Below are 21,078 nucleotides of genomic sequence, written 5' to 3' on the forward strand. Positions count from 1 at the left end.
AAACAGCCAAAGGGGCTTTGAAGTAAATTAAGGTTAAAAGGTAAGAAAGGCAAGTAAAAGATTAAGAGGGAATGAAATATGCTCAGAAATTGAAAAGGAAGTAAAAATCTGTGAGAAGATAAATGAGAAGATGTGAAAATGAGTTTTAAGAAATTATATAAAAGAAACTGACTGTTTCTATTCTCTTCAGGTAGGTTGTTCCAAAGTTGAAGGGTCTTGATTAAAAATGTTTGGTCATCTTTGGTTTTAAGCTTTGACTTTGGAATGACCAGGATATCCCCACCCAGGCAGGTCATTCCAAAGTTGAGGGGACCTGTTGGAAAATGCTCGGTCACCTTTGGTTTTCCATCTTGACTTTGAAATGACCAGGATATTCCCACCCATGCAGGTCATTCCAAAGTTGAGGGGACCTGTTCGGAAATGCTCAGTCAGCTTTGATTTTAAGTCTCCACTTTGGAATGACCAGGATACACCCACCCAGGCGGGTAGTTTGTTCCAAAGTCGAGGGGCCTTGATTGAAAATTCTCGGTCACAGATGCGGGTGGCCGGGTGGTTGGGGCGCGCCCCATGTGCGCGGACGGCCTGGGTTTGAGTCCGGGCTGGGGCCCTTTGCCACTTGTCTCTCCCCCGCTCTCGTCCCTGTTTCCGACTCTGTCCACTGTCCTCCTCTATCAAATAAAGACCCAAAAATGCCCAAAATAAACCTTTAGAAAAAGCTCGGTCACCTTTGGTTTTAAGTCTTGACTTTGGAATGACCAGGATATCCCCACCCAGGCAGGTCATTCCAAGGTTTAGGGGACCTGTTTGGAAATGCTCAGTCAGCTTTTGTTTTAGGTTTCCACTTTGGAACGACCAGGACGCACCCACCCAGGCAGGTAGGTTGTTCCAAAGTCGAGGGGCCTTGATAGAAATGCTCGGTCACCTTTGGTTTAAGTCTGGACTTTGGAATGACCTGAAGATGTAAGATGCTGGCTGGCAGATTTACAATTTAAAGTGTTAACAAAAAATAATCTAAGAGGAAAATTTAAAAGAAAACGAAAAGTTTATTATCTGAACTGGAAGAAAGCAAATGAGCTGCTGTTGTGAAAGCCCCCTATTTTCACTGAGTGTCTAATCCACTCAGCCCCCTTTCCTCCTACTGTCTGTCCTTATGAATGCAATCCCAACAGCATGAGATCCCTGGCCAAGTGTTTTTTCACAGCAGAGAGCATCATAAAGGTTGCTGTACTCTGTAACATGACAAATTTCTTTTAACAACCATTATCCCACTTTCTACCCAAATAAAATGCAGATTTCCAAAGGTGACTCACAGAGAGGCTTAATCTCCTGGCAGTTACAGATTTATTACAGTACATAATGATCTTGTAATTGCTTAAGGGGCTGTGGAAGGAGAAACAGTACCTGTCACTGATGCCAACCATGTAAACCACCAAAAAACAGCAGTAAAAGGCTGGCAAGCTCACATCCTAGGTCCCAAACAAAACTTTTAACAAATTGCCTTGATAAAACTCCCGCCTCGCCATCCTCCTCTTCTCTCCCACTCATTGTATCCATCTGCACGTTATGTGGCCACATAATTTAAACAGTGTGACTGCTACATGCCGGCATTGTTTTGCTGGGCAGAGGAGCCAGTGAGGCCTGAGCGTCTTTTGTGAGGTTCTTGGGGAATACCGCATCTACCCCACTGACTAACAAGAACAGACAAACTATGCTAGCTATGTCCAAACAGGTCATGTTACAAACAACACAATCATTTGACAGCTTTGGGATAGCCCTCAAAAGACATTGCCCTAAAAAAGCAAATGAGTTTAAGGGGAAAAAAGCAAGTATTGTAAAAACAGTGATACATTAATTTCTTTATTTCCGTGTATTCTTTAAGTGCTTGGCACTGGAATGCCATTTGAGTTGTTCATTTTGTCTCGCTATGTTTTGTGGTTTCCTCTCTGTCGTTCTGTTGTTGTTACAGTGGTAGCTCTGTGGAAATACTGCCGAAAGCTTTCAGTTTTTCATAACTACTTATAAACATTTCTCAATACTAAATTCACTTTTGCTAAACTGGCAGAAGCCAGAAAAAAATGCATGTGGTCCAAATGATGAGTGCTACAGCCTTTTGCATACCTGATGTCTGACATGCTGCTTGTTGGTGAAACAAAACTGAAAGGACACTAATAGAGATGTCAGGAACTCGGGCTTTAGACGCCAATAATGTTGCAAGGATGGTTTATCCATGTAGGCCAGTTCCAAAGTTAGTAGCTCCCAGGTTCCATTGGCCAAAAGCCTTGGAAAGCACTTGGAAATTTTGTCAACAAAGACTTCATAAATGTTGGTGAAAGTACATAGCTTGTGTTGCGTTATTAAGGAATTACAGCACAGCTGAATGACTTCAACTTCAACCAGAAGACATTAACTATTTATTTCATTGTCTTAACTCCTCAGAAAACAACTTTCTGCCAACAAACTGCAGTTTAAGTGGCAGGAGGCGGGATAAACACATGAAAGGCAGACTAGTAAATTACCTTAGTAAGGGTAGACTGATTATCAGCCTGGCTGAGTATTGAAGCCGATATTTGGTATTTAGCCATTTATCAGTATCAGCATATTTTCTTACCAATAATTGGCCAAAATCAATTAATTCCAGTGTGTTCTACTTTGGGTTTTTGTCTTCCCCTTTGGCTTTATTTTCACTCTCTACGGTCCCACCTACTGCCCACAACACTACCTGACTGGCTTGATGTCATGCAACTACCAGCCACTTAACAATGAGGTGGCACTAACACAAGAAGTGTATGGCATCACTTCCTGTTTCCTGCTGATACAGTGTTGCTCAGTGTTTTTCTCTCATGTTGACAGAGCAAGGGCTAAATTGTTTATATTCCTAATTTTTTTAACATGCAGATTTGCTTTTGTCACGTTAAGCACATTTTATTTGTCATAACAACTGCATATCTGTTACAAATATTGGTTATCAGTCCACTAACAATTAGTATCAATATCAAGCCTGAAAAAAACAAAATCAGTCAACACTTAGTGTTTGCATATACTGTACTATGGAGTTTTTCATGTACTTCACAAATTCTGTAGGCCTAGTTACCTACTTGTTAGCAACTGCCTTTTGTTAAATCAGCAAAAGCTTTAAAATTCACAAAATGGGCAGTTCTAGGTGTATTTTATGCCATAGAAAAAGAAACTCTTAAGCTTTCCACATCTAACCAAATGTTCCTTCAAAACTCCAGATCAAACAGATTTTATTAACAGACAAACATAACTTGAGTTAATACAAAATACAGTGTTTTAATGACTATTTAATTTATTGGGGAAAAAAAACATCAAAACCTACCTGGCATGTGTAATTCAGGAAAGTTGGAGGTCATGGCCACATGAGTAGAGCTGCTGCTACAAGTTAAAAGTTCAACCACTGTCCAGACAGCAGAGGCAAAAATTCATTTCTATCATGAGTGCCATCAGCCCTTTTTCTCCTCGTCGTTTCAAGCATATTGATACAAATCTGCCCCAAATCTGCTCCTTTTTTAGATTCAATATGACCAGTTCCTCTCACTTGTTCTTATTCAAGAGTACACACGGTGGCATTTTCTAAAGGACATGTAAAGGTCATATGTTTTCTATTCCCAGCTGTGCAGCCCTACATTACTTAAGATGCGTTACACTTTCCCAGTGTGTCCTTTCCCTTGCTGCAATGTCTTGAACTGTTCACGGGTGTATCTTATTGGGAGACTGAGCGGCCCTGAAGTCTGTCATGGAACCCAAAAAATTCTGATGTTTGGCATTTTCAAAAAGAGGAACTTTGTCCTCATGGAGTGGCTGGAGTCAGGCTAAATGCCCCTTTACTCCTCTCTTCTGTGCTGCTGTGGTTACAGGCGGCACTAATTTTAGGATATAATTCAATCTCAAAATACCCAGGTCCTAGTTCACAAGACATTTTCCAAAATAAGTATGGACGACAGAAATGTTTGCACTGTATACGATCAAAAGAAATCTTACCTGACCATCAACACATAAAGGATTTTGAAGATTTGGTCTGCTTTCTTATCAGGGTTGTCATGAAGCTGGATTTTTCAGCTAAGACAAAAACAATCTGCTGCATTTAAGGTTCCCAAAAGCACAGTGACCTCCCCAATTCACAATGGAAGTGTTTTGGCATGACCAGGACTCTTCCAAGAGCTGGTCGCCAAGCCAAACTGAGCAATTGGCATAAAGCATCTTAGCAAGAGAGATGACCAAGAAATGAACAGTCACTCTGACTGAAGCCTGTCCTAAATGCAAAACACATACGAATACAACTCTCAGATTGCAAGAAACAAGATTCTCTGGTCTCAAGATTGAACAGTTTGGCACCGCTCATCACCTGTTCAATACCATCCCAACAGTGAAGCTTGGTGGTGGCAGCATCATGCTGTGGGGGTGTTTTTCAGCAGGAGGGACTGGGTGACTGCTCACAGTTGAGGGAAAGCTGAATGGAGCTAAGTACAGAGATATTCTCAATGAAAACCTGTTCTGCAGCATTCAAGACCTCAGACTGGCTGCAACATAACAAAATCGAAAAAGTGAAGGGGGGTCCGAATACTTTATGCACTGTATACTTTGCTTTTATTCAGTAATTAATGCAGGTAACTTGTTTTAGATAATTTGTTGTAAATTCAATTGTACTTACTGCACACATTTGCAACAATTTGGGTTCTAAATGCTGCCAGTGCATTACTCAAGTTGACAGCACTCTCTTTTGGATAAAAACAATTTCTGATCATGTTATTTGAAGAAATAGAGTATTTTTTGATACTATGGATCATGAAGTTATAGAGGTGATATCACTTTAAAAGTGACCTTCAGTCTTTTTGACGGTCCAAGAACCTTAAATGTTTTCTTAATCACAGCCTTATAAAAAGGCTTTGTCATTGGAATGTATTGCCCCCTGGTCTTAGATTGTGAGTCACAAATAATAAAATAACCCCTATCGCTTTCTTTTTTTAATTACCTGCAGGTTCACACTCCATGCAGTGGATAGCCGAGGAAGCCAGTCTGAGTCAAGCTTCGTCTCAGTACGGACGTCTTGTCCAATGGTGGATGACAGCCGAGCTGAAGGTACTCTCACCTATGGTTTGTTCCCACTGTGACCTTCTCTTGCTATTTTTATTTCAACCTTTAAGCACATGTTACATCCTTGGAAATAATCACTTTTCAAAGATGGTACTCATATTACTTCAGTTTTCATTCTTTTTGAACAAAAGCTTTGGTACTGGTTTGCCAGTGAACCATTTAGAAGTTTTAAATTTAACAGTTTCCATTTAAATGAGTCAGATCTAAAGATTTTATGTTTCACATAAAGGTTGTTGTAGTAGTTATTAAGTATGATATTTAGTTTCAACTGACTGTGTAAAAATGTTAGTTAAAAATAATACGTTAAGAATGTTAGTAGTTAGTAAATTAAAGCTCTAAATGGACCTGCAATTATCATCAGAAAATTTCTTCATACATTGATACTGGGTGCCCTGGCTGGTCCAGATGCTAGGGGGTGACCACATGAGTCGTAGAGGCTCCCATACTTTGATGTATTTTAATTAGGTTCATATGAATATATCAGACCCATGTTTTATATATAGAAAATGATCATGTAATATAATGTTTTGCCTTTACTCACTGAAAGAGATTCTTTAAAACATTATACAGGAAGGTCAGGCTTCGGGATCTTTTGATCGTAATATACTCTTAAATTACCTATATTATAAAACAAGCTGTGCCAAAATGTAAAGGGGCACTCTGGCAATTTAGCATGTCAGATTTGGTTTACTAATCATGGGGAGTTTGCCTTGAACAAGTCAAGCTGCATTATAGAACACTCATGATCCAGTGCATATGAAGCTTGACCTATATTGAATGGTAACTTTCAGGATATGCCAGCTTCCCTGGCACATACTTCTACCTCTCCTTTGTTATCACCTGTCTCTTTGAGGCTCCAACTTGTAAAAAAATCCCATAACCGATGGCTCTAACTTCCCTTGTGTTGCTCTTTTTTCTCTCAGAGATTGCAGACAAGGTGTACAACTTATATAATGGCTACACCAGTGGCAAGGAGCAGCAGATGGCCTACAACACTCTGATGGAGATCGCGCCCCCACTGCTATACAGAGTCCAGCATCACTACAACTCCCACTATGAGAAGTTTGGAGACTTTGTGTGGCGCAGTGAGGATGAGCTGGGCCCCAGGTGAGACAAGAAAAGAAATAACATTTCTGTGTGAAAGGCTGAAGATATTTAACCTTGCAAAGCTCCAGTCTGAAACAATTATGCTGTAGTTAAAAACAGCCTTTTTTTTAGAATATAAACCCCCTTTATGCAGAAATACCTTTGTTTTGTAATGTTTACTATGTGGATGGGCACACTGACAAAGCCTTTTGGAAAGTAATGTCAGACTTCATAGCTAAGCCATGGTGTGCACAAACGCCAAGATGCCACAGAATAGAGTAGAAGGAACTGAAAGCAAAAAATAGGTCAAAAAAGATGAAAATTGGGTTAAAGTGGGCAAGGAATGACAAAAAAAAAGTGGTGAAAAGCAGTTAAAAAGTGTCAAGAAGGAGTGAAAAAGCAGCAGCAGTGGGCAAGATTAGGTGACAAATGAAGCTCAGCTTTAGGTCATGCATGACACATTAGGCATGATCAGCTGATGGCCAACTGATCCCAGTTATCACCTCCCAGCTCCAACAGCCAATCACAGCATTGTGTTTGAATATGAAGTACTTCTCACAAATCCCTGCTTGCATGTATGCAGATGCAACAAGCTGCTGATGGTAAGGCTTCACCTCCTCCACCCCAGCCTCCTCCTTTATAACATAAAGCTTGTTGCACCCTGATATTCAGATTCATGCTACTACGTATTAATTGCTTTCTAATTAATTTTATTGTATTCAGTACACAGCATCGTTATGTAATGTATTCATCCATATGGGGGTTCCTGGCTATGGAAAGTCAAAGCACGCTGATTGATCCAGGAAGCATTTTTTGAACAGAGCCTTCTCCACCGAGTAAAACTGTATATTCATTTTGCAATAAAATTGTAAAATGTGTGATGAGAGTATTCCTGACTAAATAATAATAATTGTAAAAAAAAAGGCAAAAAGTGAAATTTGCCTAAAATGGGCAATGGCAGAAAAAGTGATGAAAAGTGGTTAAGAAGTGGTAAAAACTGGTGAAAAGTAGCAACAACTGGTTAAAAGGTCAACTCTGGAAAAAATGTGTGGGGGGATAGGTGGGTAAAAACAGTGATGAAAATGGGTTGAAAAGTGGCAATAAATAAATAATGTGTACATCAGAACCAAATAATAGCTCAACACATTTTTCAGCTCCAAAATAAGGCAGCTGTTTGCCAGGACACTAGCACCTATGCTACTGATCCATCATGCACTGATATCATCATTAAATCATCAAAACTGGAGAGGGCTTATTCTCTGGGTTTTTCTCAGATCTCAGGCATGTCTTTATTGAAAGACGAACAAAGAACCCACTATAAAAGTCGTTCCTAGTGGTGGATATGATCACGAGTCCCAACCAGACTCGGCACGAGTTTTATCCACCTACTTTCTCCACTGTTCAAGTAGCCAGCCTGCCGAGCTCATGCAACTCTCAGGAACTGCATGTCTGCCATCTCATTTTGTCTTGTCGCTCTGATTGGCTTGTATTGAATGTGACAGACAGAATGTTCGTCCAATCACCTTTCTAGAATTTTTTATAAAGTCCTGCCCTTCCCAAATGCTCTGTATTGGAGGTTTCCCATTGAGTGGATATATGAAACAGTCATCTGGCATGCCAGGTTGAGAAGATGCTTCAGTTTTTTCCAAATTTACAGTTTGTTTTTGGAAGAATTTCATGTCTGACTGATGTTTTCATGTCTACATTTTTTCATCCCTGAGACTATTTATCTAAGAGTCCTTGTCATTTTGTTTGATGACATTGTTTTGTCATTTCGGATCACTTACAGTCACTCTGAGGTTTCTTACGTAACAAAAGCCTAAGCTGTCTGAAGTGATGCTGCCAGATTCAGACCATTGAGCCATTTCTCATGGCGTAGTCTGCACCCCCTCTGAGCTGGAGCACCATTGCACAATTACCCCCATCTTTTCCCCCTCTTTTCTTCTGCCCTCCCACCCCGTTTCCAGAGTGCTTCTACTGGAAAGCAAGTGGGGCAAGGTCACCGTGAAAACTGTGGGGTTACATGCACTCCTCGCATTACCATGGTGATGCCAAAACAGCGTTTGACAGCCAAGGAAAACACTCAATTTGACAGGCAGCTAACACAAACTCAACTTCCAACTCCATTTCCTCTTCTTTCTCGTAAAAAAGAAAAGTTCCTCCTTGTGCACAACATCCCCTCTCCCCTGACCCTCCTGACAGGGACACCCCCATTGATAGACGGCTGCATGAACTCACACTGAGACATTACGACAACTTGGAGACAAAGGGAAGCTTGCTGACGGACAAAATTGCAAGCAGGGAGGTAAAAACAATATGAAACCTTAAAAAAAGGCTAAATACTGTATGAAAGTCTGACAGGAAGTTGGTCTAGTGCTGATGATAGCAACAGGGGATCTTAAGTTACGGCCAAAATGTTTTGGTTTGTCCACCCCCACTGCCTGGAAGCCCTCCTTTTCAAGCCATAAATAATATAAAATCACGGAATAATTTGGTCTGTAGGCAAATTATGCCTCTCTCTGATTGGTGAAGGGGGGGAGGCATTGGTTGGCCATTGGGACTTAATATGGTGGAATTGGGGTGGTCGGATGGTGTGTTTGTGTGTGGGCAGTTGTGATGGAGGTTGGGGGGCGGGGGGTGAGGGGGGGTTGGATGAGCGAGCACAGATTATTTACTGCCTGAAGTTGGCAGGGTTGAGCCTCGTTGGGGTAATTTACAAGCAGGCTCTATTGGTGGTGCCTTTTAAAAGGTAACAGAATGGCCAAGTGAAACGTAAGCATAGTCAGCGCTGCCTCCAGGAGCTGAGAATCCCAGGAGCCCCCAAATGTCCACCGGCGTTGTTGAAAAAAATGAAGAAAAGTAGCCCTTTTCATAATGGTTGTGTGCTTTTAACAAACTGTGATGCATCTTTCATGCTATTTTTTAACCTTAACTGTAAACACGACTATTATCTTGTTCTGCAGTGTGCTTTTTCTATTTCCTAACATCTTTGTTGTCTTTAGTTCTGGATTGCATTCCCTTGAGGTTTTGTTTGTGTCGTAATCAATTACTTTGGATAAAGTTACCAAGATCTGATGAAGCCAAATCTTTCACTTAGAAGTTGCCTTAACTGCACCCTGAAAGTTTATCCAGAGATTTTACATCCCCTTTTCTCCTTATTTTTCAGTTGCCTCATTGTTTTTATTCATGGATTACTTTTAATGGGTTTAATTTGTTCCTCGCTAACGTGCTTGCAAGCCTCCCTTGATTATGTGTTTGGTATTCTGTTGTTTCAGACGTAAGAATTCAAGGGAAATGAGAAAATGCTTCCCCCCCTTTTTCGGCAAATAAGTGAAAAGGATGTCTGTACTCCTTGCTAACTAAAGACAGATGTTGATGCTCAGCAGACACTGCTTTTCAAAACAAATGGAATCCTGCCCTTCTCCACGTGTGTTTTCCTCATTTTAACGTCCATATGAGCTTAACAACCTTGAATGCTCATGCTTTAGGTGTACGTCTGCTTCGCAAGTTGGAGAAAAGTTGCATTCGGGGGAGTGTTTGTGTGTGAGGCATCTTTTTTGAATTAAAGGTGACCTGACATATGGCTCTTTCATGTCGTAAACAGCAGCTCCAGACTCTGGACCAGGAGGCAAAATTCTTAGTTTCACTCGCCCTAGACAGCTGCCCTCTGCTGAAGTGTTCAAAAGAGTGTCAATTTAAAATGCAGTCGCCTTTAGTGGCTTTTATTAAGACTGCCATTCTCATCAAAGGGAAAAAGTGACAGGAGAGACCCAGTGAAATATTTTCAACACTGGTATCATTAAAACCTGTTGGTTTTGTGCAGACATAATGCCAGTGGATGTGGAAATAAAAGCCCTTTTTGTGACAGAATTTGTTGACTTTGTGGGACCAGATTAACCACTGTGCAAAATTCCCATCATTTAAACATAAGCCATTTTCCGGCAAGGTCATACTGTGGGTTCATAGCTCGTGCTGTTCAAAGATGGTTTAAAGCATTAGATCAAGTATGAGTGATGTCAACCATTTGGTTCTTTTTAAGTCAATCCATGGCAGTCACCATAACAAAACCATTGACTCAAACTACTGTAAAATTTGGAGTATAAAAAACACTTTTAAGGCATCTAAAAAGTAGGCTGCAACATATAATGTACCAGTTTAAGAGCTTGGACATGTGCTGACATGACCACAAGTGCTGCTGCCATCATTGCGACCTTGCAAAGCAGATGGATTAATCAGATTTCACATTGTCATAAGGCAAATCAATCTTGTAAAGCGCCCCTCTAAAACGATTGTTCTAGGTCTGAAATCACACCTTACCAATCAGCGTCATTTGAGGAGAACAAGGCAGTAGCTACCAGTGGGGTTTAGTTGTAGTAGAGCTGCAGTATCATAAGAAGTTGACCCTATTATTTAATAAAAAGGGGAAAAACAGCACTGGAAGCAGCATGAGTTTGCCAGAGTTACAGGTGGGCTTTAGTTGTACCCCCCACCACCACCAATCGCGGTTAGTCGTACTATCTGAGTTGGACCTCATAAAAACGAGACATCATGGTGCCTTCAAGTGCAAGTCAAAAATAACTTATACTTGAATGATAGGCAGGTTGTTTAAAACGGGACAGTTAATTTTTTTTAAATTTTCCTTTGTAGAAATGCAGTTATTTGTCATACCTTATTGTTCTTTTATCACTGGAGCATTTTTAAAATGCTGCTCCTCTCTCTCCTCCATCCTTGTTGTCCTCCTGTTGCTGCTATCTGAGTTTATTCATTCTCTACAAAAAGTAATGGTATGAACTTAAAGCTTTGTTTCCCTCAGGGCTACAGTCTAAATAATGCTGCTTGTGGACTGTATAAAATTATTTATACAGATGTGTGGTTACAGATGCATATTTCTTAAACAATGCAGAAATATTAATAGTAAGGTTTTTATTTATTCTGTAGCATGTGCTTTTAAGCTTTTCAAAGTAAAAAAAAAATATATATATATATCAGATTTTTTTTTTTTTTTTCCAGTTTGGCAACAAGAATGAAATTTCCATGGTGTGATCAGCAGGGTCAATCTGTTTATCAAATTCCAATACATTTCTTTTTACATTCATCAGTAATCAGAGATAACGTACTTTTATCAAAGTTGAAGATTTAGGGCTTTTGAGAAAACATTAGGGGCATAGTCCCCACAAGCCCCCCTGGCTCCACCTCTGACTGATAAACTTATCCACCACACAGGATTTACACATCGTTTCAGCACAGTGTCAGAAATGTAGGGTTATAAACACATTAGGAAATAATTACTTTACAGTCATATTTCAAGAGCACCTGCAGCAGTTTTTAAGGAGAATGATTCTGTTAGCTCTACTAAAAGAACCAAGTTAGAGGGCTGTGTTGGGATCAGGTCTGAATTTAATTTTTGCTTGCAAACTGTTTAAGTTAGTAAACAAGGAACAGTCTAATTCATGAAATGCGCACAGAAGCTTTAACGCTCTTCATAGCGCTGCAGACATACAGTATGAGCGTCTCCACTGCTCTGATGCATGTCATGACGCACAGGAAGGGACTGGCACAGAGACACTGAGCCAACATTCTGTTATTTGAGGGGAAATCCCGTCTATCCATAAAAATTGGCCTCAAAGACAGGGAAAAAAGGGGCAAACAGTAAAGACGAACTCTGTAGCTGACTGGAGTGCGCTGCACTTTTTGGCATGATCAGGAAAATATTTCCACCTACGGCTAAAAAAAACAAAGGATGTGTACATAAAGTCTGTAATTATGACCCTGATGTTACTCTTATTGGGGTTAAATTAGTCCAGGCTGCCAGCTGTTATGGCTGACAAGGATGTGAGTGTTTTCTTTCATGCTCCATTCAGTGAGAAAACTTGAATTAGAACATTGAAAACCTTATTTAGTCAAGGGCAGTGCTTAAGTGAATGTAATATTATAATTTATTAAACTGAACTAGCTTCTGTCATTCAGTGTTTTACGTGGATGATCAGACTTTAGGAGGAAGTGGACGTGCATGTTGCAGTTGCAGGTGGGAGAGAGAGATGACACACACCGAACAAGCAGGTGTTCACGGTCAGGAAATCAGGAGGAATGGGCAGGTAGGGTGTTAGCTGTCGCAGGACTCTATCTCTACATCCTGTCCGTTAAGAGCAGTGTGAACAAGGGAAAAAAAAGTTTTTCTCTAAACGTCTTGCTGGCCTCCCAGTGTGCTTGTGCCGGGGGTGCGCATGGAGAGAGACAGAGAGCGGCGAGGTGAGACTGGACTGTTTCACCAAAAATCAACATCGATTAAAGTGTTTCATTGATAAAACCCTAAAGAAGTGGACCTTCAGATTTTTCTTACCAAACTGTTTATTAAGGGCTTCATATTTAATATTTGCAACTCTAATTTTAAAAACCTCAGAGCATACAAAGCCTCTTTGGCACCTCACCCCAGGGGGTCCTGGACTCCAGGTTGGGAACCACTGCTCTAAGATATACAATGGCTGCTGCCAGATTAGTGATTAGTTATAGTATAGCAGCAGTATCATAAAAACTCTGCCACATTTCTTTATTGAAACATGATCCCCACACTGAAAAGTTCTATTGGCAGAGAAGATGTTTTAAACAGTCTCAGCATGGGTTTTATTCAACAACAAACTCCACCATTCTTAGCCTGTGACAGCCTCTGTCTGCCAGGCTCAAGTTTCTATCGGAGCTGTGCATGCCTACTGCCTCATTTTGTCTTGTCACTCTGATTGGCCCATAATCAATGTGACAGACAGAACCTTCATTCAATCATCTTCCAAGATTTTTTTTCAGTCCTACCTTTCATATAGCCGGTTGCATGGTGTATATTATTCACATTTATTTGGGAAACCATTCATAAAAAGTGTTTGGGAAGGGCATGCACAGCTCAAGCTGCTGCTACGATAGTTTCTCATAAAAAGCTTTCAGTGTGGCTCTTTACTCATGTATTAATGAAGAATTGTGGTCCAGTTCTGATAAAACTGCTGCTGTAAGCTAATAGCTCCACTAGCAGCCATAGCATATACCAGCTCACACCACAACATCTCCCCTGCAACTCTGGCAAACTCATGCAGAAGCAGGTCAGCAGAAGAGGGAAAAACACCTTTTCTGTCATGTTTGTTGCTCTTAATGTCTTAAAGAAATGTGGTCCAGTTCTGTTAAAACTGCCGCTATGCTTTAGCTACATCCAAGCTAGGTGCTACACCAGTTGTAGCCATTGCTATTGATTTCTAGTACAACTAAACCCCGCCCCCTTTTCATGCAAAAAGAAAGAGGAAATCAGTTTGGTAACAGCAAAATAAATTTCTAGCTAGGAAATTGTAACTATCTAAAGGAATGAAAGTTAGCAAATGAAAACGCTATTGAGCAACCTGAAATATTAGCTCACAAACTAGAGTTCCAACTAGTAAACTGCCATGCAAGCTAACAAAGGGAAAAGCCAGTTAACAAATAGACAGAAAAGCAGGAAAAGGGAAATTGTTTGCAAGTGAAAAACAGGATCAAGAGTGGGAGAGTGACATGCGGTAAGGGGCCTCAGGCCAGATTCAAACCCGGGCCGCCCACGTACATGGGGAGCGCCTTTAACCACTAGGCCACCAGCTCCCCCATTGCAATCAGTTTTAAAACAATAGTCCTGGAATAATGGCAGCAAGAGCACGATGGGGATTGATGGTCCAAGTTCACTGACGCCAGTAACGCGTGTGTCCACCATTAGCCTTGCGCAGGCGGTTCCTGACTGTCTGGGCTGAAATCTGCCTGTTGTGAAGGCCGACAGTCTCATCAGAAGTTCTGGTTACTGGGCGGACCCGATCACGCTGGTGCTGGAGCCGCACGTACCAGTCCTGAGCGGGCATGGTCACACGTGGCCGGCGGGCATGTGAGCGGTTCACTGTGGTACCAGTCTCTCTGAAGCAAGTCCTCAGGCGGCTGACAGTGGAATGATGCACACTCAGTTGTGCTGCCACTGCTGTAACGGATAACCCAGCATTGAGCGTGCCAATGGCACACTCCCTCATGATTTGCGACATCTGTGGCATATTGACAAGGGACAAAAGTGCACAGTTTGGTGTGCCCTTTTATTGACTAGACCGCAAGGAGTGTCTGTGTACTAGTCACGCATATTAACCACCACTCATGCTCCATGAATCTTGCGGGTTGAAAAACTCAACCTGGGATTACAGTCACTGGGAGTGGCCAAGTGAAACTGGTCCACTGGGTTTGAGCAAAACAAATCAATCAATAACACATCATAAATCTGAGCATATTTCATGAAAGTCCAATTTTATTCACCATTTTAGGTTTGTGCGTTTATATTTTTGTTGAGTATACAATATAGAAACTTCCCTACACTTAAAAAATGTGTTCAAATCTAACTCAAAACAATATGTAAATTTTGTTTTGTTAAAGCTGCATGTTCTTCATCCACTGCAATTTTCCATTGTGCCTTTTAATACTTAAATCTTGAACAATGTAGGCTAATGTGAGGGACTACATTTGGCAGGAACTGAAAGATTCACACTGAACCAGGAAGTCCTCGTCCATCCAACCATTGTGGTTGCTCCCCACAGGCAGGACTATCTAACTGGGTCAATAACTTCACTCATGGTGCAAAAGTGTCTAATTGCACTAAGGTATTCTGGTAAAATTATGCAGATTAAGGGATGATTGCCAAATAATTTGAGTGCAATTATAAAAAATACTTAAAGTTATTAACTACTGTTAACTTGCAACTAAAAATGTGTTTAAGGTTTGAGATTCCTGTGGCCTTCAAGCAATCTCTTTTGTCCAGTAACATAAATTTCCATCAGTTGGCATGGCTTTTTACCTTTGTAACTCAAGTGCAATCTTTTTCACTGCATTCAAGATGCTTTCTCTACCTAAATCATTATTGTTTACTATATATTTCTGGGTATCATTGATGGATTTTTTTTGGGTTTGTTTCACTTTAACAGAAAAGCCAACCTGATACTTCATAGAGTGGAGAAGATAAGCCACTACTGCCGGTCCCTCCTGCGCAGCACCCATATCCAGAGCCGCACCGACACCATGGCGTACGTCTACTGCCGGAGCGAAGAGGGCCGTCCACCCAGCAACACGTGGCACAGCTCTTTACACGAAAGTCGCACCACCTGTATGGAAAAGCTGATTTCTGTACAGCGCAACACATATAGCAACACCAAACTCCGATGAGACAGGAGTTTCAGAGACGAGTGGTGCATTTTTTTTCTCTCCACTGCAAAATGACATCACTGACGGATGTACCTCGTCGACCTTTCTGCTGCAGGTGTCTCTCAAGTGACCGGTGGATTTAAAAACCAGGAGAGCCTAAAAAACCTCAGAATTCACTGGACATTGTGTTTAAAGCTACTGAAAAACTTTTTTTTCCTGTGGCTTTCTTTTACTCTGAGGCAGAAGATGAGAAAAAAAACCTTCAATGAGCAAATTTCTCAATGCCAGTGATTGCACATATCAATGAGAAACTGCAGTGTGAACATGTAAAATATCATTCAGCCAAGAGAAAAACTGCTTGGCTTAAATACTTTGAATGTAATATTGTAGTTCCTTTTTGGTGCTTTGGAGCTTACCTGGAACACTTTAAAAGAGAGAAAAAAGGAAAAAATCCACAGCATAACTTATTTGCCTTTACTAGTTTCAGTTGGAAGAAGAAATGTGTTAAAGCCATTTGAAATTGCTTTTATTTTTCAAGTTAATATTGATTGAAAAAAATCAAAACCCAGTAAGTGAGAACAATGAAGTAAGTCTTGTGTTACTTTTGATGGATTCAACAGAAACAGCAAGGCTTTGTGTGGTAACAGGATTGACAGAAACAGTCTGTTGAAATTATGCAAAGACAGAATGGCTGGAACTCAAAAATCATTTTCATTCACAAGCATCCGTATGTCTTCATCTTTTCTTAATAGTACACTTCCCAAAATAAATACCATTAAAGATTCATTTCAAGGGCGGCTATTTCGTAAATTAGTTAATGGACCTAACACACTCCAGACAAGTAATACAATGTTTTTTCCACACATTGAAAGACAAATGCTTAATAATTTATTGGATTTCATAAGTGAATTCTCGCATTAACAGTAGAATTACTGGGAAAACAATTACATGCTTCGGTTAGATTAAATGATTTCTACAAAACCGCATCATGAGTTTGTAATCCAATAAAAATATGCAATTTTTTAGTCATACAAGGATAACAGAACAAGTAATAGGCAGTATAATTATGATATGGCCACAAGGATGATTGAAAAATAGAGCTTAGTAGGGATGCCCTGATTGTGTTTTTTTGCAGCCGGTCACCTATAAGTGAGATCAGACCATTACTGACACTGTACTTTGTGTTTTATACACAGTGCTTAACAAATTTATTAGACCACCACCCAAAGTAAGGTTTATGCCACAGCTGCCCTAGATTAACATTACTGGTAATGACCAAAATCATTTTTTATGTTTCTGCAATGGTTAATACACCAATATGTAGAAGCCCTTTAACCCAAATGATATTTTTAATGCTAAAATATAATTCTTATTGTTATCCATGAATTTTCAAATGTACTGATTTACAAAAAAAATGAAAAAATAGTAAAGCACATTATTATTTCTTGATTAATATGTCAAATTATAGTTATTTACTTGCATTCCTGAACAGAAACATTAGATTTAGTGGTTAAATGTTATGCTTGATTAACTTCTGACTTCTCAGAGAAGCCCAGTGAGCCAGAATTTGGGTATAAAAAGGTGAATTCAGATTGAAATTCCTCATTCCTGTTCAAAATGGTTAAAAAAAAAAAAAAAAAAATGGAGAGCTCTCTGAAAATGAAAGAGTCCTCATTAAAGCACTTCATGATGCTGGATGGTCTCTAAGACAATTATGACAGGTGGTCTAATAAATGTGTTAAGCACTGTATATTTGCTGGTTTAGTGGTTGGTCACTCTACCTAGCTTTGTAGCATACTAGGACCTCCAACAAGTGGAAGAAGAGCCTATAAAAGGAGATGTTTCCCATGACTGAAATCTGGCCTGATGGCTCATAACACAGTGGTATGTCATACGGCAAACCTAAAATAAAGATTTAGTTGTATTGCTTTACAGGAACTTTAAGGTAAAAAAATTAAGAAAAAGGTTAACATACTGAAAAAGAATATAAGCCTATTTGATAGGCTTAACAGTGAAAATAATCCAGGGAATTAGAAAAATGGAGCTCAGCTGAATCATATGACAAAAGCTGAGAAAATATTGCAGAGAAAATAATTTCACATACAAACAACCGATTAATCCTTTTGGGAATGCAAGAGGCAGCAACAAACAGTTGATACAGAGTGAACACACAAAACACTTAGTGATGAAAACCATTGGTCTGATTTTGTCTGGCTTAGAAAATAGGGATGTAAACAAAAGTAGTCACATAAGATTGGGTTCTATACAGATGACATTCTACTTTATCTTCAAAAGCCATTGTCATTGTTACCTGAAACTATCCATCCCCCCAAGACTGTCTTTCACTTCACAGACTACACTTCTGATTGGACTAATCTTATTATCAAGTACTCTTTTATGTTTGGGACACTGCGTGCTGAAAATGCTGAGCTTTTTTGTTGGATGTGGAAAAACAGAATCTAAACAGAAAATGTGCAACATAAGTTTAGGTTGTATGCAGATGACTTTTTTTTCATCCTTACTTTCCCCACTTCATAAATATCTGATGAATCCATCCCATTAAAAATAATATTTCAGACAACACTATTGATTGGTCTACATCCATTATTCCTCTGCTCAATCTAAATAGCTGGAACATGGCAGCCCAACTGTCAAAAGGGGGCACGGGCCTTTAAAGGGCCCTAAGAGTACCCTAGTCGCGTATTTGAAAAAAAATACCAAATTGTAAATCATTTTAATCTTACCGTCTAGTCAAGGCATTTATTTTCTTTTAATAATTTAATAAGATCTAATGTAAAATTGATAAAAAAAAAATTAAACTATTAAAATACTAATTCACTGTTGGTATTCAATTTTAATTCAAAATACACTGATGAAGATACAGCCATACCTTAGATGCACAGTAGAAAAAGTCAAATGTATTTTTAATGTCTAAAAGTCCAGCACCAACATTTTAGTCTAGTTTTACTCTCTGTGATGAAAACCAGACTTATGTTTTATGACTTTTTTCACCAAAGATTTATTTTCAGCTAGTCTCAATCTTGTCTTGCTCATGGAAAAAGGTATTAGTCTTAACATTTATAGTTGTATCTTTAGTCAACTTAATTAACACTGGTTCAAGACTCGCCTGCATCTCTTTAAAATGGCATCTGTGTAGACGCACCTTAGACACCTGAAAGTGGCATCTGCGTGTATCTAGCCTACGTTATGTCAGCTAATAGCTAACGTAAATTAGTTAAAAGGCTAGTTTCAGCAATGATTTCAACTTGAATTTCAACACTGGATTAATATTTTTAAACTGAGGGAAATTAAAACAAAGTTTGGGGGATTTTAACACAGCTGCTTCTGTGGAGGACTGAGCAAAAGCAGCATAAAAAAAGACTTACGGAGAGAAGCTTCCAGACTTTACTTATCAAGCTGACAGTCAAAAGAGCTGCATTTTAGTTTGATCTGATGTCCAAAGCAGTTATGCTTTATAATTATCCAGACAACATTTAATGAGCCTATGAAATGACTACAGTTCATTACACTACCCAGCATTATCTCCGATACTTCTATTATGCATTTTTAATAAATATCGGCCAATGATGATCAGCTGCAGCTCAATCGGGGCATCCCTAGAGCGTAATCCTTACTACATTTTTTCCTAGAAGCAGAATTTGGTATTTGCTCATGTTTAAGTGCTGTATAAGAAACAAAGACATTGTAGGAATTATTAGGCATTTTCAGGTGCCCAAAAAGTTTGTGTTAACATGAAGTCTAGTCAATCCGATCCAGTCATATCTTCAAAGCCATGGATATTGTTTTCATGAAGATAAACAATGCCTTTTTTCAATACTTTCATGTCATATTATATGAATTGTAATAATAAATTATTATATTGTACATTTTAAATTGTAAAAACATATGTATTATTAAGTGGCTTTGATTGTCTTTTTCTGAAGAATGTGAAATATTAAATATGTATATAAAACCAGAAGACTTTCTTTCTTCTTTGTGGAATGATATGTGCATCTTACCTAATCCTGTTTTCCATGTAAATCCATGTTTTACTAGTGAATCAATAGCTACTTTCACACTGCCTCTCTTTTCGGTGTCTGTTACGCCTTCGTTCCGCAACGCCGTTCTGTATGAAAGAGACCATTCCGCATTGGGGGGTCGATCTCGCCCCACCACTGATCCAGATCGAGAAGTAGTATCAGAGCTGTAACAGACTATTCCGCAACAAGTGTGAAAGGACGTCACGGCATTCTGCAACGGCGAGTATGTGCTGCTGTCTCCATAAACTGGAGATTTAAAAACCAGCACAGTTTACTCAAGCGGCATTTCATCGGAGAAAACAACAGGAGGATAAAACAAAGAATAATGTGGATTCACTGGAGAGACTGCGAGGTTAGAGAGCTGATCGCACTCTGTACAGGAGAGGAGAGAGCAGACACATCTCTGCTCACAGCAGCGTCTGAAAAGTTCCATGATGTGTTCAAGTGAGCTCGGTATCCTGAAGTTTTCCGACCTCCGACGTAAATATGTGTGCTGTGACACTGCTTAAAGTCAGACCTCCAACTCAGAAACATGAAGGAAAAAAAGTCTATTGGATCTAATTGATAAAAATCAATGTTCATGTTATTTTCCCTGTATTTCACTTAGAAAATACAAAGTTTTGAACAGAGAAATCCAGAGTTTAGAGTTTCATTGAAAGCAGCAGCTCGGGCAGCGTCTGCCATCTGATTACGGGACGCCCGGGTGTGTATGTAAGCTCGGGCTTGTACGGCTCTGTTACACCTTTGTGTGAATTGCTCATAGCGGAATGGAGACTGGCATTCCTTTTCGCCTTTATTGCGTTATCTCTGTGTAAAAACGGCTAATAAAGCATTTATACCTGTTTTTATAAATGACATATCAATTTGTTAATTACTGCTTTAAAAAAAGATGAGTTAACTGCTAACTGCTTAATGGATTAATCAAGCATTTATAGCAGTGTTAAACATGATGTGTTAATTTGTTAATAATGCTATTTAGGTGATTAGTTAACCATTAATGCATCAGTAAGACACTATAATTGCTTGTTTGAAATGACAAGTAATTAGCTAAAATACTTTATTAATGATGAGCTAAGTATTTACTTACCAATGATTTATACATGCCTAATGTGTGGTGTTTTCATAAATTAAATGGCAACATAAATTCAGTGGCCACTTCATTAGGTATACCCATACAACTGCTTGTTAGCCCAAATACTTCATCAGCCAATCAGATGATAACAACCAATCATGGCATGCAGATATGGTCGAGACGATCTGTTGAAGTTCTTCCTGAACATCAGAATAGGGGAGAAAGGTGAGTAAAGTGACATAAATTTAACATATCAGATGCCTCACTTGAAAAAGCCTTAGAGTTGAGCTAACGCTGATGTCAGTTTGCTAGCTTGCTCATGAGTTGTTGTTAACAAACCTCCATTTTATCATCTTAGGTGGCATGTTGGAAAGTTAACATATGAATGAATCTTTCAAAATTTATGCCAGTATTTACATGAAAAGATGGCATCATCAGTTTGGCTACTTTAGTGTATCTGCTAACTAGCTAAGATTTCAAATTTGATATACAAAGAAATGACAAAGAGGGAAATTGTGGCCAAGTTTGATTTTCTTTGACAGATGACTTTTCTGTGACAATATTGGAACTTGTTAAATAAAGCTACTTATTAAC

General features: G+C 39.4%; 1 protein-coding gene across 1 annotated transcript in view; it reads left to right on the plus strand.

Annotated features, from left to right (window-relative positions):
• Positions 1–15,711, plus strand: part of LOC121524927 (astrotactin-2-like) — a 615,575-nt gene extending 599,864 nt beyond the window's left edge. The window contains exons 21-23 of the mRNA XM_041810517.1: positions 4,997–5,097; positions 6,036–6,219; positions 15,156–15,711. Coding sequence (XP_041666451.1) covers positions 4,997–5,097; positions 6,036–6,219; positions 15,156–15,393 — 523 coding nt within the window. The 3' untranslated portion in view covers positions 15,394–15,711. The remainder of the gene's footprint in view (positions 1–4,996; positions 5,098–6,035; positions 6,220–15,155) is intronic.
• Positions 15,712–21,078: the final 5,367 nt, after the last annotated feature.

This window comes from Cheilinus undulatus, linkage group 17 (genome assembly GCF_018320785.1).
Source record: "Cheilinus undulatus linkage group 17, ASM1832078v1, whole genome shotgun sequence".
In the NCBI taxonomy this organism is placed as follows: domain Eukaryota; kingdom Metazoa; phylum Chordata; class Actinopteri; order Labriformes; family Labridae; genus Cheilinus; species Cheilinus undulatus.